The following is a 16411-nucleotide window of genomic DNA, read 5'->3' on the forward strand; positions in this document are numbered from 1 at the left end:
AAAGCTATTATCACGATTTAAAATGTAATCATTCATCATTTCTAGCAGGTACCAACATGACACGCGTAGTGTTGTTGTCTACAAAAAATAAAATGTGGTCCATTTGTGATGGATTTCTCTGTCAATAATTTAGTGTAATTTCTCTATGGAAGCACGACAAAAAGCCATCAGACAATGAGCTACTCGATAAAAAAACACCGAGATTTTGACATAAATCCACTCGACAGAATTCCATCCAACAAAATGTCTCTTCACAGCAATACCAACATACACATACATATTTATCTATAATGCGCGGTTATTATTACTGGTGTATGATGTGCGGCTAGCATCACATATTATAATTATTATGACGGAGTAATCAATGTAATTGGACAAAACAATTTGAATTTACATTAATTGACTAAATAACTGATTACTTTAGTTGCTATAAAATGTATTAATCTAAAAACTGTACACCCTTTACGTAATGTATATGTTTGTAATGTCACTACTAAAACAAAAGTTAAAAATTGAATAATATGTTATAAGTTATAACTTATTGATCATAGATAGGTATTAGATATAATAATAAATTGGCCAACTGGTTGATGCGTTTTAATGGTCAGCTATAGGTTAGGTTAGGGTAGGCTGTTAAATTTTTAAATTACATCCAGATTTTAGAACGTTATCATTAGTTTTTTTTTACATTAAGGCTTGAGAAGTGAGAACCGTGTTTAATTTATCAAAATGTATGTAGGGCCTTAAAAGAATCACCCGGTAGATTCTCTAGTAATTACAAAATGTGTTCTAAAGAACTCGTGTCTAAAAATGTAATGCAAATTGTATATTATGAATGATATATGATAATAATTTAAACATATTATACATATATCATACTACTTACAACTAACTGAATACTGTTGACCCCGTTAAGTTTTAAAATACCTGACATCCGTAAATTTAAAATTTTAAAAAAACATCATACATATGTTATGTCAGAATTTGAGACGTTCTATGTGTCATTTTGTAGCCTGTGAATTATCATGATCAACTTTTAAATTGTAAATTTAATTTAGGACAATTATAAACACTAGGTCATAAAATCATGTATAAGTAAGTTCTTGAAAACCAGCAAATTAACTTGGATAAGTAAAGATTCATCGTGGCAATGACCCCATAATATGTTGGAGGTCGATATATTATTCGAGTATTACAATAAAAAAAATTAAAATAGTTGTAATGTAATATCACGATTTAAGGATTTTATTATTAAAAAAAAAATTGACGCATTTAATAAATAGCAACTTTTGTTACTTGTTATCTAATAATTGATAAAACTATTTTTTTCAGGCACGATGTTGATTTCCAATGTAGTTAAATTTTCATACTAACACTCATGGTCTTTATACATACTACTGAGAATCATGATAATACTATCTACCTATAAATCCCATTTAAAGGAGAAATTATCATGGAAACAGCAATTAAACAGTAGAGAATAAATGCATACCATTTTTGACGGTTTACTATAGGTAATAAAGGTCAAACATAGCTTTAAATTAAAAAGTCGTCTAACTGTAACCTGACGTCAACTCCCAATGAATTCTTCTTTCTTCTTTTGTTTATATTTCATTTTAATCATATTACTAATATGTAGTAATAATATAGGACAAAATGTTATTTACCTATAAAATACATTTTTATAAAAATACTTCATACCGCATACGACATACGTCATTACTTAAAAGTTATTACTACAACAAAAATGTATACAATTAACCACAATTCGGTACTTCGATTTTGAATCATAATTAATTAAAAAAAATTTGAATACTGAGTTAGGTATTTTGCTTTTTCGTACAAGATTTAACTATATATAATCTAAAAATATGTCATTACATTGATTACACACTATATGTCTACATTATGTATAAAAAAATGTACTACTAAAGTTTAGACCCTACCTATTATAGATAAGCAAAGTCTATATTATTATATTAATTTACAGCAATTATTAAATATTAATATGAGACTCCAAGTCTTACACTCTATTTTTAAATTTTAAATCTCTAAGTAGCTTTGTGAATTCGATACATGTCATAAAAATAGCTTAATATTAATACATCCGTATTTACCAAATAGATAAAATATAATACAGATTACAGCATAAACTGTACATAAAATGAATTTAGTACAAAAGTTGAAGGTCTATGAGATAAGCCCTAGTCATTATTGACGTGTTCCGTAATTTTCTTATATTATCTCATTTTTAGCATATAACTGTACTTTTTACAGAATTTCAATGAATTATGAAATTATTTGTTGAATACTATGCGCAAAATACATATTTTAAAGACATTTTATTAGGTATGAATTTTAAATTATTATGACATGACTTACTGTTAATTATCACAATAATATATAAAATCAAATATTAGTAGTAATTTGAATTTTGATGCATAATAGTATGTTAACATAATTTATTAAATTTACATGGAAGTTTACATCCTTTTAACGAATCGATGAATTTTGTCAAAATTTGTAGAGTTGAAATGGCAGATTGTGATTTGCGATGTATGCCTCTAATATACCCCAATTTGACATTGACTTTAAAACACTTTTACAAATTATTTAAATATTTTATCAACTAATATATTAAGTGCCCAATCATAAATCGTAGTAAGTCTATGAGAAGTACAATAACAATAAGATTGTATAACTATACCATACAAAACAGTGATGACGCGCGGATTTATTATGATTGATCGTTTTGTGATTTGAATTACAAGTAGTTCGTTTTTCTTTTTTTGCTATTACACCAGACGCTATTAGAAAATAGAATTATTTATTATTACATCCAACGGACGTGCCATGACCATGAACGATCGTCAAAACAATCAACCGACTGACCGTCGAGTAGGCATCATAAAAAAAATAAATGTAATTATTAATTCAACTCATTGTGTTTATTTAACGATTATTGCGTTACAATTCGCAACATTTTGCCCAAGACCACTGTCTTCGGTTCACCGGACGGTCCTTCGTCCGCGAGGCGGACAACGGGAACTGAGATGGCCCACGTCCCGCACCTCACAGTAGCGACGTCGCAAGACACAAATATAAACGTAGGCCGCACATGCGACGCGTGCGACCTAGCTCGGCCGCGGCGGCACGTGGGTGGACGTGCACAGTGCGCGGCCGCCGGACCGGAGAACGACCCTGTACCTGATGATAATAAAACGATCGGTGCGCGCGCATCGCGGATGTTTTGCTGGTGGCCGCGGTTGATCATATGTTTTTTATTATTGTTTTTGTTCCGAGCGCGTGATAATAAGTGCGCCGCGGTGGGGACAACACTGTGTTCCTTTGTTCCGCGCGCGACGGCGGCTGCGAGGTTCGCGAAACGCAATTATTCCGGAATTATTGTTTGTTCGACGACGTTGTCTCTGCCGCCGACGCAGCTTTATCGTTTGCCCGTTGTTGTCGCCGTTGGATTTTGCCGCTACCAAACTATTGCCGCGCACACAAGCCACGGCCAGTGTAACATTGACACAGACAGACAGATTTCCTACTCACTGTAAGACCAACGACGATATTTGGCTGAGGCTCGTTAGGGTTGGTTTATTGGTTCTTTTTTTGTTACTTATATTTTTCCCGTCGCCGTTGCGACACGTGAGATCCGTAGATACGCGCGAGCATCCGCTCAAAGGTCGCCACGACCAAGCTGAGTGTATGGAACCCGCAACGAGCACTAACAATTGGTAGCTTGCCAGATTGAGTAATAATAGAAACGTGAACTCCAATCCGTCTTACATGTGCCTCACGCAATGTCGTGGTTTAACTATTGTACGGAGAACCTGCAGAAGAGATGCTGCCGGTACCTGCTGCAACGGTTCGTCGGGCGCTTCCTCGAACACAAAATCGAACCCGACCAACTGTCCATAAACGTCTTGGACGGAGCAGTATCCCTCGAAGACATTGTCCTAGATGTCCAGGTATGTGTTCATCTAGTCTATTTAAAACAATGCTTTGTATGTGTATTGCATACATATTTCACCTGATTACAAAAGTAGATAACGTAACATATCTAGTATTGTTACACCGATTAGTACGACCATGTTGGATAACATTAGTTACATGGTCTATTAACTTCTTTGTTTACCTCATAATGATAAAAACTTGTTTATCTAAACCTCAATGTTATGTTATGAATTATGTAGTTAGATTACTGGTAGTTAATTTTATCATTGAAATAAAATACTATCTATAATGGAAGCAAAATTATATGTTGTGTCTTTCAAAATATTATTTTCTTTTCATAAATATAATTTTTAACTAATTTTCAGTTAAAAAAAGAGGTAATATTATTATTATATTAATATTATAAAAAAATTCAATGTAAATACATTATTTTTTCCCTGTTTGTAATTTTGAACAAAGAACTTTTGATTCTAAAGTAAGGTTGTATAATGTATGTTTACTGATTATTACAGGCACTCAACGATGTTGGAGAAGAACACTTATTACCGTTTGAATTTGTGGAAGGTAGCGTGGATAAAATATCGTTATCGGTGCCATGGAGAAATATGCTTACAGATTCTAGCGTCATACACATCGAGGGACTGAATCTTACAGTTCGTCCAAATTTGAAGGAAACTGAAGGTTTTTAAACAGAATTATGACGATAAATGACTGATATTAATTTTCATCATATTATTTTTAGGAATCCCAAGTTCTATGTTGGAATCTGTGTGGTCATCGATGTCTAATAGTGTGTATTCTTCTCCAGATAGTGACTACGAAGAGACCTTTGAGAATGCACCAGAGTCTGAACAAGTGTCGGGCTTAGAAGTGTTTACCCAAGCTATAGAATCTAGTAATAATATATTTTACTAATAATTTATGTTATATTATTATTATCATTAATGTATTGTTTTTATTGTTTTTCAGTATTAAACAGAATAAAAGTGAAATTTTCAAATACTGTGATAAAATTAGAATATATGCCAGATTTTTTAAAAGTAGGATTAGGATTACAATTACACATAATTAGGTTTGTTAAAATATTTTATATTATTTGTTTACGATTTCATTTTAAAATACATTTTCCTTCCCCCCAAATACAGTTTAGATTACATTGATGAAGTGGCAGATGAATCAAAAGAAGGAATAATTTATGATAATTTAGCTTTCCTTACCAAAAAGCTGGCAATTGAAGGTGTGTTTTTACAAACATATGAGTTCAATTGTAAAACGTCCAACAATGAAAGCACTGTAAGATATACTATATACTAATATAACACTTTTTATAATAATATAGTTAATTGCTTTTAAGACTTGATAGTTATATTATGAAATTCCATTTCATATATTAATATTATATATTTAAATTATTTTGTCTTTAATTTTTAAGACTTCAAAAGCTAGTACCACTGAACCTTTGACCATTGCCGAGCTAACTGGTACTCAAACCATCAAGATGGTACTTAAACACAACCCTAGTCTTCCTGGTCCAAAATTAAGTCTAGAAATCAATTTTGGACCACTCAATGTTATTTTTTCTCCGAGGCAACTTTATTTAGTCATTGAGCTGCTACGAGGTATATCAAAACCTCTAACAGATCAGAAACAAAGTGTACCTGTACAAAAACCGATGACAGAATCTGATTTCAACCACATAGAAATTGATTTAATAAATCACGTAGAACCAAAACTCGGTGTTGGCGTCGGTTTGAGAGGAATGCAAGGATGGTCAGAAGTGCATGGTAATTTTAAAAAACCACGTTATTGAAATATTTACAAAATTGTCAAGATCACAACTTAAAATGTTTTGTTTTATCATTAGATATCGAAGAAGAATTTTATCCATTACAAGGGGCTAAAAAAAATAATTTCATGCCAAGTATGGATTCATCAATGACTTCCAGTATGAGTAGTATAGCTAGCAGGTAAAATTTTACAATATTTTTACTTATGAAAACTAAAACGCTTACTTTGTTATGAACACTAATGTTTTTGGTTTTCACCGAACAAAATCATCAGTTTTTTTTTTTTTATAAGGCGAAAACTTAAAAATATAAGTATATTTTACTATATAAACTTATGCAAAAAAAATTGTTGGTTTGGCCAGAAAATATCAAATTTATAAGTTTTTGTTGGAAAGCAAATTTAAATGAGTCATTTTTCTTAAGAAAATTTAAGTGATTTAATTTTCATAAAAGGCGTCAATTTATATGACCATAATTGAACAACGTTTCTCTAACAAAAATTTATTTTTATTTTTTTACAGTAGATCCGATTTGTCATCGCGCTATTCCAGGCATAAAAATAAAAGTAAAATTGTTTATAAAGTTAATTTTGTGTTGTTAATTAAAAAATTTTTATTTATAGGTAAAAATGAGTGGTTAGGCGAAACAAATCATTTTAATGTGCAGTTGGCGTCACTTTGTGTGGTTCTACTGCACGAGGACGTTCTAGCTGTATGTCCTGAAACTGAAACTATCACCCAATGTTCTCAAAATGAAATGCGTAAAATATCTCATCAGTACCTGATGACCGTTCAAAGTGCCGATGCACTTCAGGACCACGATAAAATTACTAAGTCTTTAGAAAGAAACCATTTAAGGCTGGTAGCCACTAAGGTGGTCGTAGAAGGTGATGAAAAAACCAATGAGACCGTCAAAGACGTAAATATACATGCTTTGGGAAATGATGTTGAAATCTTGGAAGTACTTGTAGATTCTTCCGAAGACCCAACGCAATATATTCCGGTAAACTAAACTTTTTTTTTAATTAAATTGTTTTAAGAATGTGAATTGTTTTTTAAAATGGTTTTTATAATAATTTTTTAGCTTTTGCGTTTTGTTCGAGATGATAAGTTTTCTCATTTAAAAACATCCAATACTGATCAACCAGATATTCAAGTTCAGTTCAAACATAATACAAAGTCTACGAGATTTTGTAATCCTGTTTCATTAGAAATCAAGTAAATATATCATATTATGCTACTCTTATTTCTATAAATTTTGGTCACTGTATGTTATATTAATCTTTTTTTTTATTCCAGAATCAACATGCAAGAAGCATTTTCTGAAGTAGACATTTCAATTATTAACCGATTATCTTCATATATTTACAGTCCAGATTTTAGGATCTCCAAGAAAACTCCTCTAAATGTAAGTGGACTGCTAAGAAATTTATTTTTATATTTTTAAACAATTAAAATATCTTACAGGTTTATCAACCACAGTTCAATGATGTGATTGGAACTGTCAACGATACAATTAATATAGTTTGTTCCATTAGCTTCACATACCTCGTTATTAAATTCCGGTAAGATTTTTTAATAATTTTATTCAATACATATTTATAATATCAATGGTTACTTGGCAAAAGGGTGTAAAGTATTTGAACAAATTTAAACAGTTAATGAAAAATGATTTAAATAACAAAAATAAAATTATCTAATTTTAATAAATAACAGGTAATTTGAAACATCAAATAAAATTGTATTGAAATAAAATATTGATTTATAAAAATTTGCAACTATAATAGGGAATAATTGATTTCAAGTTAAAACATTTTTTTGTGGTCTGAATACAAATATCTTTCAAATAGTTATTTGTTATTAAAATAAAATATTTACAGGTTTGGTTTTACATTGTTACACTTATTTTTAGTTTTCCTATACCTGACCTAAGACCGTTGAGCGATGTTAATCGATTGCCGTGGTGGAAACGCATTTTGCGGGACGATATTCTATGGTTATATCTAACCGACGCTGAGGGTTCGTTTACTAAGTTATCTCAACAAACGGACTCGACTGGCTATGAATTTCAGTGTAGAACCGTCGAAGCTTTATTCCAAGAAGCTAACTCGAATATAATTATTCCAGTTGCCAAATGTATAGGTGTGGATGATAATTTGAAAAACATTAGGATAGACAATAAATGTTTGCCAAAGTGAGTTCAATGATATATTTATAAACAATTAAAACACATTTTCTCATATTGTTGTTTTATGTTTAGATTGGTTTTGAAATTGTGCCCAATAAATGGAAGTCATGATGAAACCAAAGCAGACAATACAAATATCGAACATAATATAACGAGTAGTGTTTACATTGAGTCGTCTAAGAAACCATCCCCGTTTGCTTCTAAAAAAATCATGAGGCAAAGAAATCACCATTCTGAAAATCATGAATACAACCAGAAATTAAGCGATGGCGAAATACAAGTAGTGCCGGGTTCAAGAGAAGAAATAATGGAGTTTGTAGAAAACACTAATGCCAACACAAAAGTGTTCTTAGATATTAATCTTCCATATGTTTACGTGACTTTACCGTCAAAACATCTCTATGAAACTATCTATAATAGGTTTGTGTTTGTTTTAATAACCATCTGTTTTTCCCCTAAGCCTCTGCATCGTTGTCTATTAGCTATTTGTTGGATTTTTGGATAGCTTTGGGTTTGGTTGGGAACAAGCAACAATGGACACAGCTTAACCTCAGGTGCTGCATGACAGCTGAGGTGTCCACTGCGCCACGCCATGGCATTATTAATCATTCCCTTTTATGTTAATTGTTTCTATTTTTTAGATTCACCAATGATTTATTTTTCTGGTCACCGTCATTCCCAACTCCTGCATCGCGCCGTGGCGACTCAAATAGGTTGTCTTATATGAACAGAACTCGATACTTTGCCCCGTGCAAGTCTGGAATACAATTTGGTACATTCCAACAAACTTACAATGTTTAATTCTTATAATATATTTTTATTGCATATTGATATTTTAGAGTCTGAAAGTGAATCTGAAGATGAGTTATCCGATGTCTATTTCTCTTGTGGGCAATCTAATATGCATATTGCTGATCCTATGATTAAGCGAACAGAGTTTTGTTTGAATTTAAATATCTCGCAAGGCTTGTTTACTATTGTCACTCAGTCCAGGGTAAGTGAATATAAATACCAACATTATATAATATGGTATTAATATGAATTGAAATTGTTCTAGGATCGTTCTGGAAGAGTTATACCACAACATTACGGAGAACTTCAGATTGTGTTCCAAGATTTATATTTATATATGGCAGCTGGGTATGAAAATACACCTAGACACAACTTTATTTGTATTCAGGCAAACAAATTTTCTCTAAGTCACGAAAGTAAGAGCTTCAAATTGATGTACATAACTATATATTGTAACTATAACATTATGTTTCCTTGTAAATTTCGTTGATAGATCTTACGACTAGCAATAGTGAAATCATAACACCCAAGGAAGTTGTTTGCAAGAGAAATAAATTATTAAAACGTACACTGTATCAAGTACCAAATGGTATGGATCTCAAAGAAAGGTCATGTATGGATAATAGTGATATGCTAACAGTCGTTGTAGAAATATCCGTGTGCAATCATATCAAGGTAAATATGTGAATTCCTTAAGGCAGTGGTACTCAAACTTTTTCATCCCATTGACCAACTCACGCAACACCCTTGAGAGCCGCAATGCACAGTTTAAATACATTAACGGAATTGGCTCTCGGGTTATTTAGGGACTTTGGAAACATATCAATTTATTATAAGCATAATTCGGGATATTAAGTTAAACGCTTACACAATTTTTTTCATGGATTATTTCCATTTTTGTAGAAACAAATGGCTTGATGAGGAAAACGATGATGCCTTGTAAACTGATCTGATTTCGATTGATATTTTTTGAAAGAGAAACTATAGTTCACATTAATCTTTATTTTTTTGTTATTCAATTCTCAGAAAATAAAACAAATATTTACATATTTAAATGTTAATTACACAGAGAATAAGAATTTCGAAAATTCAATTATAATCGAAATTGAAATCAGACCACTCTACAAGGCATAACAATTTTTTCCCAAAAAACTTTTTAGTATAATATGAATGTGTAAAAGTTGAAATGTTTTTTTTTGTTTTTGTTTAGACAATACGAGTAGCTAATGAAATCTCTGGTACTACACTTAGGCATGTGTTTAGTATTGTCTCTCAGAGTTGGTATTATCAACTATCAGACTTCTTTGATGTAGTCGATTATCCGGTGGCCGGTTATGAATCCCCTCATGTTGTCACTGAATTACATCAACACATTCGAGAATGCCTCATAGACTACAGGTATGTGTTTTATAGGAAAAATAATTATCTTTTAACCTATATGTAACTTAAAAATTTTAATTTTAATTTAAAAAAACACCAATTGTCTTTCTTTTCATTTAGACCTCTTCACCTACCGTATCAATGTGTCCTCACCATTGGCAGTTTCAGTCTGTCTAGTAACATTGTAGCGAGATCTAAAGCATCTACTTTACAGATAGTTTCTGAGGACGTTGCATTATTTATTTCTGCGCGATTATCCAATGCAGAAAATGTAGACCTTATGTCCAACTACATTTGTGTCATGGATTTGGGTGTGTTTGAACTTTCTTTAAAATTCTGCAAAGCATCAACACAAGTGACTATGTTAACGCAACCTGAAAAGGACTTGAGAATGGCTGTCAATGTTATACACATTAGAACTTGTGCAGATTCTGCTTTCGCACTGTGTCGCTTGATTAGTTACGTAGCTTCGGATGGTGACAAAAGTTCTGTTGAAGAAGACGTTACCGAATTTGAAGGAATGGACCATCGAGAAGAACAAAATGTATTGGATCAGGCCAATTCTGATAACAGTTCTGTATCGAGTCTCATTATGGAAGCAATGCATGAAGAAATTGTTGTACAAAAGTCAAATGATACGGTTGAAAATAGTTTTAAAAAAAATAATCCTACAAACTCCAATCAGAGTAGGAAAGGCATTGAAGTATTTTACTTTCCGGATGAAACTAATAAAATAGTCACGCCGTTATTGGACACTTCACAACATTCACAGTTGATCGATATAGACTATGAATTAGATAAAGATATTGAAAAAGATTTTTGTTTTGTCGAACACGAAGCGGGATCTGGATTAATGGTAACACATTTAATAAGAAAATAATAAACCAACAGTATCGCATTAGTTATATTAATTTTTTTTATAGCCGAGAGGAAACGTTCCTGAAGTACGCATGTTAACTGATACTCAAATACGTGTAGTAAATAACCATTTTAAAACTCCAGTGGGTAAAATCGATATGCTCCAAGCACCAAAAGGTTATCCGATGCCAGTCACGAGATATACGTTGCGAGAAATGACGTTAATTTGGCATATATACGGTGGTACTGATTTTGACACCAAAACATCTTCAAATTTGCATAATGAATTGACAAAACATGTCACTATAGTATCAGAAACGTAAGAACCTATTAATTTTTTTTGTACTTGCACCCTGTTATAAATATCAAATTTATTGGTTTTTAGAAATTCTTGTCCAACTTCTCCAAATACTCTTAGGCCTTCTCTGTCGCGCTATTATTCTCAGTCTAATATTAATTCACCACAAGTAAATAATATTTTCAAATGCTTTATTATTTTTATCATTATTCATACCATTAACTGTTCTGAAATATTTTCTAGAAAAATCCAACTAGTAGTAAAGGCTCAACAAACGTTTCTCAAGCTAGAACCCGATTTTGCTGTAGTGTTTTACCGACAAGTTGGCAAGCGAAAGGTGGCGCTGGACGACAACATCATGTCCTTATGCAATTGCAATTGAATAAGGTATTTAATTATTATTAGTTATATAAAGTGAAGAATATTAACAGTGAACACATTTTTTACAAATATATTTATTGTTTCATCTTATTGGTCATGATTCTTTTATTGAATTTTTACCAACTTTGTTTCTAATTTTATAGGTACGATTCCAACAGGAAATTTACCCACCCAGTACTAAACAAGCAATGCGGCAAGTGGTGCTCATACAAGACCTAGAAATCCGTGATAAACTCGCGTCATCAAACATTAATAAATTCTTGTATTTATATTCTAGTGAAGCGATGCCCAAACAGCATGATGCCAATATGGTAATGAAAAAAGTTTGATGTAATCCTTTTTTAGTATCAGAGATAACAAATACAATCGATTTTCAGCTGGTTGCCAAAGCGGCTCATATCCGACCGGATTCCAATTTAATGGCTCAAGAGTGCTGTGTGAAGGTATCCATGTCACCGTTAAGACTCAACATTGACCAAGATTCTCTGATTTTCCTGATCTCATTTGTTAACCAGTTCTCTAGGCTGAGTCAAAAAACCAAAGATGGTAGTAGTTAATCCAAATTTTTTATTTGTACTCCAAAATTAACTTTTACATTTTGGTTCTGTTTAGAAGTAATAAATGAAAAGAAAATTGTTTCAAAACCCAACGAGCCTATAATGACAGTAAGAAATGCTGATAACATTAATAAATCAATTACTCCCAATTCGTTGATAGAGTTAAATGATGAATTTGATGAACATTTTGGACAAAAAGACTTGCCAATTGTTTCAAACTTTGATATCAGCTCTCCTCCGAGTGATAGTAAATCTCCAGTTTATATAAGACAATTCATATTTTCACCGGATGTAACAATCCGATTAGATTATGAAGGCCGACACATTGATCTTAGCCAAGGCTCTCTGGCAGGTTTGCTCATGGGTTTGGCTCAACTTAATTGTTCTGAGATAACATTGAAACGCATAGTGCACAAGCATGGGTAAATAAATTATCTTTTATCTAATTTATAACAATTTGGTTGGAATATTATGGGATTTTTTTTTTTTAGCTTACTTGGATTTGATAAATTATTAACATTTGTTACACAAGAATGGTTACAAGATATTAAAAAACATCAACTACCATCATTATTAGGTGGTGTTGGCCCGATGTACTCGTTTGTTAGATTGGTTCAAGGTTTTAGAGACTTAGTGCAGCTTCCAATTGAACAATATCAAAAAGATGGTCGAATAGTTAGAGGCCTGCAAAGAGGTGCTAATTCCTTTACCACATCAACAGCGATGGCTGCCCTTGAAATAGCTACACGGATTGTTAATCTTATCCAAGTTAGTAGTACTTAAATAATATTTTTTTAAAAAATAACAATAATTCGTCAACTAAATAAAAACGAAATTGTGTTTAGAGAGTGGCTGAGACAACGTACGACATGGTGAATCCTGGTCCTAGCATGCGACAGTTACGATTGCAAGAATCTAAAAAGAAAAATCGCTCAAACAAACGAGCCCATCCTGCTGATATACGAGAAGGAGTTGCTACTGCAGTTATGCTGGTTAAAGAGGTCAGCAAACAGTTACTTCTGTATAATTTTTTTTAAATTATGATTATAATAGTTAAAAATATTTACCGTATTTACATCATGTATAGGGTCTAGGAGAAACTGCTCAAACTCTGGTACGAGTTGCTAGCGAAGAGCACGAAATTAAAGGCACTGCTGGAATGGTGGGTGGTGTCATGCGGCAGATACCACCCACGGCTCTGACACCAATCATACTCGCTAGCCAAGCAACGTGTAATGTACTACAAGGTGTCCGTTGTCAACTGGCACCTGACGCTAGGGTTGAAGCAATGCAAAAATGGAGATGTGATTAACCACTGATCTACATATCAAATGACCAATTTATAATTACCAATTATATAGTTATATAATATAATATATGTTTGTTGTTGTTTTTTTTTCGAATGACTCATTTGCGCTTATTATTGTCCGAAATCAAAGTAATAATTATGAAATACAGTTCCAAAACTAGTGTGACTAAATGTGAATGCTGTTGTGTGTTATGTGAAATTTATAGTATATTTGAAACATTTGTAAATGATATTATGTAGTAAAACTCAAGTATTGAAAAGACACCAAATATTTTAAAACGAAGATGCAATCTAATATATCATTATATTTATATTTTTTAATTTAGTGCCATAATTTTGTGGTATCATTATTCTTGGTTTACATTAAATATGTGACTTGAGTATTTTGATTTGTTGAATGTTATTTTTTTTACTATTAACCAGATGTTTATTGTCAAAAATATTTTGTAAAGCATATAAAAGAAAACATTTTAATAAATAAAATCTATTAAACTGTATAACGTTTGAATTCTTGTTTTTTTGTAATAATACTACAAAAATAACATGCCACAATACTTAATTTATTTCATGTAAACAGTCTGCAATTTTTTACAAAGATAAATTAAAACGTCTAGTGAAGATGTATCTTTATACACTTGTAGTAGTATATTGTCAAGTACGCGATACAATTTGGATAGTTGTTATGTTGTACGTAGATATCCTTAATATCTAGTAATAAGGAAACATATTTATTTTCATTAATATTTTTCTTTCCAAGTACACTCGACGTTAGCTTTCCATTGGCCGCTGCCATCTATGTACAGTTCTTTTTTGAAAATTGGCACTGAAGTTTTGACTTGATCAAGTAAATACGTCACGACTTCTTGTGCTTGCTGGCGGTGAGGCGATGAAACCGCAATCACTAATCCTACTTCGCCGACTTTAACTTCTCCAAGCCTTAAAACAGACAACAGTGACGGAGAATTGCCAAAAAATAATCAAGTTTTTTTACTCCTAGGTATGTAATTGTATGTACCTGTGATGTATGACTATATTCATAACTTCTGGCCAATTTTTTGTCGCTGCTATCGAAATGGACCGCATTTGTTTCAAAGCCATTGTCTCGTATGCTTCGTAATAAAGAGTCTTAACCCTTCTACCGTTGAAATGTTCTCTAGTCGTTCCGATAAAAACTGATACAGCTCCACATTCTACATTACCGACTGATTTTATAATTGAATTTGTATCCAATTCGGAATCGGTAACTTTAACTTCAATTCCCATTTTTCAACCTACGAATATACGTATTTAATATATACTCATATATATTTATTATTTATTATCAAGAAGGCATACCTCCGCTTATTGGTGGAATTATTGCTACTGTATCGTTTTCTTTCAGACTAATTTCCAAACTGTCGCATACATACGTTTCATTTATAGCCAAAATCAAAATTTTTTCGATAGACGACAAATTAAATTTGTTAACTATAATTGAACGTAACTCATTAACATGCAGCGTTTTTGGCACACAAATAATTACATCTCTTGTATTGGCTATTTCACGAGCTTGAGCGAAAAACCGTACTCTAACAGATACTTCAGTCATAACCTGTAATTAAAATATAAATACATTAGTTATTTATCAAAACCCATATGTTGTACTTAAAGGAGAAATTTAGGGGCATACTCCTAACTAAATCCTTCGCCAAAAATTGATATGGTTTGAGTTGTAGCTTTACGTTTTACCAAAATGTTAGGCCTGTTACGTTAACTTTTGCCTACGTTTACTTAAAACAAAGAGAAATAATTTTAGCTTTGATTAGAAGTTGAACCGATTTATTTATGTAACAAGTTTATAAATTATAGTTAAGAAATCATACTTAAAAGTTACTTATTGATAGGCTAAAAATAAAAAGGTTCGCCCCTGAATTTTAAAACCGTGAAAAACATACTAAAAAATACACATTTTTCATCTTAATATTACGGCACGCTATGTTTTTTAAAAATAGTCGAATATTTCCAAATTTTGTTTGGAATATTCTTTAAGTATAGTACTATTGTCTTTCAATATATCTACATTGAGAAACCATACAAATTTCAAACACCCCTAGAAAGGGTGGGCAATTTTCCTTTATTTCACTTTTGGATCAAAATAAAATGTAAGCAACGTTATAATAGCTTTAAAAAATTATAAAACTCGATGTGTGGTACCTAACTCAGTTTCTAAAAACTTTTATAAAAAATCGTCCATGTTATTTAGATAGTCTCGATCTTTAATTGTGTATAAAAGTACTTGTACGCTCGGCTGAAAAGTTTTTCTCCTGAAACAAGTTTTATTTGAGACTTTAATAACATTTTTTTACGACAGTAACTGGCTATGGATACGTCGTCGGCTAATGGCAACTAAAAATGTGGGTTTAGGCGGCAAATAATAATTCATATACGCCCTCTGCGAAGAAAATGACTATGAAAATTACTCATATTTTTTTTACATCCTTTGACCTTTCTATTTAGAGAGCGCCCTTAGACCATATTACTATACTACAGAGTACAGATAGATGGGTAGATAATGGTACTTAATTTTAAAGAATAATTATTAATGATTTTACTTTTTTCCCATTCAAATTATGTGTTATAAATTGTACAGGTAGTTTTACAACGATAACCCAATGTTTAATCAATGACAAAATTAAAAATAATTTTTACTAATAGCTCAGACTAGATAAAACTAGATAGGTATCTAATCTGTGCCAATAGAAACTGAACAAAAATCTACAATACTGACGGTAGTCGCTGAACTCAAAACCGAGTTCACAGTATTAGAAGTTTACTCTATATATAACTGTATTTTTTTAAATGCACAGGACTATTTTTAAATTATATTTAATCCAAAAACATTACAATACTTAACACTGTT

At 31.7% G+C, this 16411-nt stretch overlaps 2 protein-coding genes across 3 annotated transcripts; one reads left to right on the forward strand and one right to left on the reverse strand.

Moving 5' to 3' along the window:
* The first annotated feature begins 3348 nt into the window (after positions 1-3348).
* Positions 3349-13941, forward strand: LOC126833364 (autophagy-related protein 2 homolog B). 2 transcript variants are annotated; one of them, XM_050564656.1, is made up of 29 exons: positions 3349-3977; positions 4476-4644; positions 4706-4858; positions 4933-5035; positions 5109-5256; positions 5396-5747; positions 5828-5930; positions 6272-6315; positions 6373-6752; positions 6834-6967; positions 7049-7157; positions 7217-7314; positions 7662-7943; positions 8010-8357; positions 8579-8709; positions 8777-8931; positions 8995-9145; positions 9223-9404; positions 9940-10127; positions 10230-10965; positions 11033-11286; positions 11353-11434; positions 11509-11652; positions 11790-11957; positions 12024-12192; positions 12259-12625; positions 12695-12971; positions 13049-13204; positions 13291-13941. In XM_050564656.1, exons 1-29 carry the CDS (start codon positions 3810-3812, stop codon positions 13513-13515), a joined length of 5976 nt encoding a protein of 1991 aa, XP_050420613.1. In that variant the 5' UTR covers positions 3349-3809; the 3' UTR covers positions 13516-13941. The 2 variants fall into 2 exon arrangements, with proteins under 2 accessions (XP_050420613.1, XP_050420614.1); XM_050564657.1 differs by having other exon boundaries at positions 6275-6315.
* Positions 13942-14063: 122 nt separating this feature from the next.
* LOC126833568 (molybdopterin synthase catalytic subunit) lies at positions 14064-14970 on the reverse strand. The gene is made up of 3 exons (XM_050564988.1): positions 14848-14970; positions 14528-14783; positions 14064-14448 (listed from the first exon to the last, which is right to left on the reverse strand). Exons 2-3 carry the CDS (start codon positions 14773-14775, stop codon positions 14250-14252), a joined length of 447 nt encoding a protein of 148 aa, XP_050420945.1. The 5' UTR covers positions 14776-14783; positions 14848-14970; the 3' UTR covers positions 14064-14249.
* Positions 14971-16411: the final 1441 nt, after the last annotated feature.

Source organism: Adelges cooleyi, unplaced genomic scaffold, assembly GCF_023614345.1.
Source record: "Adelges cooleyi isolate 19-005CV unplaced genomic scaffold, UGA_ACOO_1.1 ACOO_flye_CR_arks_rails_tigmint_CR_PRNA_2, whole genome shotgun sequence".
Classification (NCBI taxonomy): domain Eukaryota; kingdom Metazoa; phylum Arthropoda; class Insecta; order Hemiptera; family Adelgidae; genus Adelges; species Adelges cooleyi.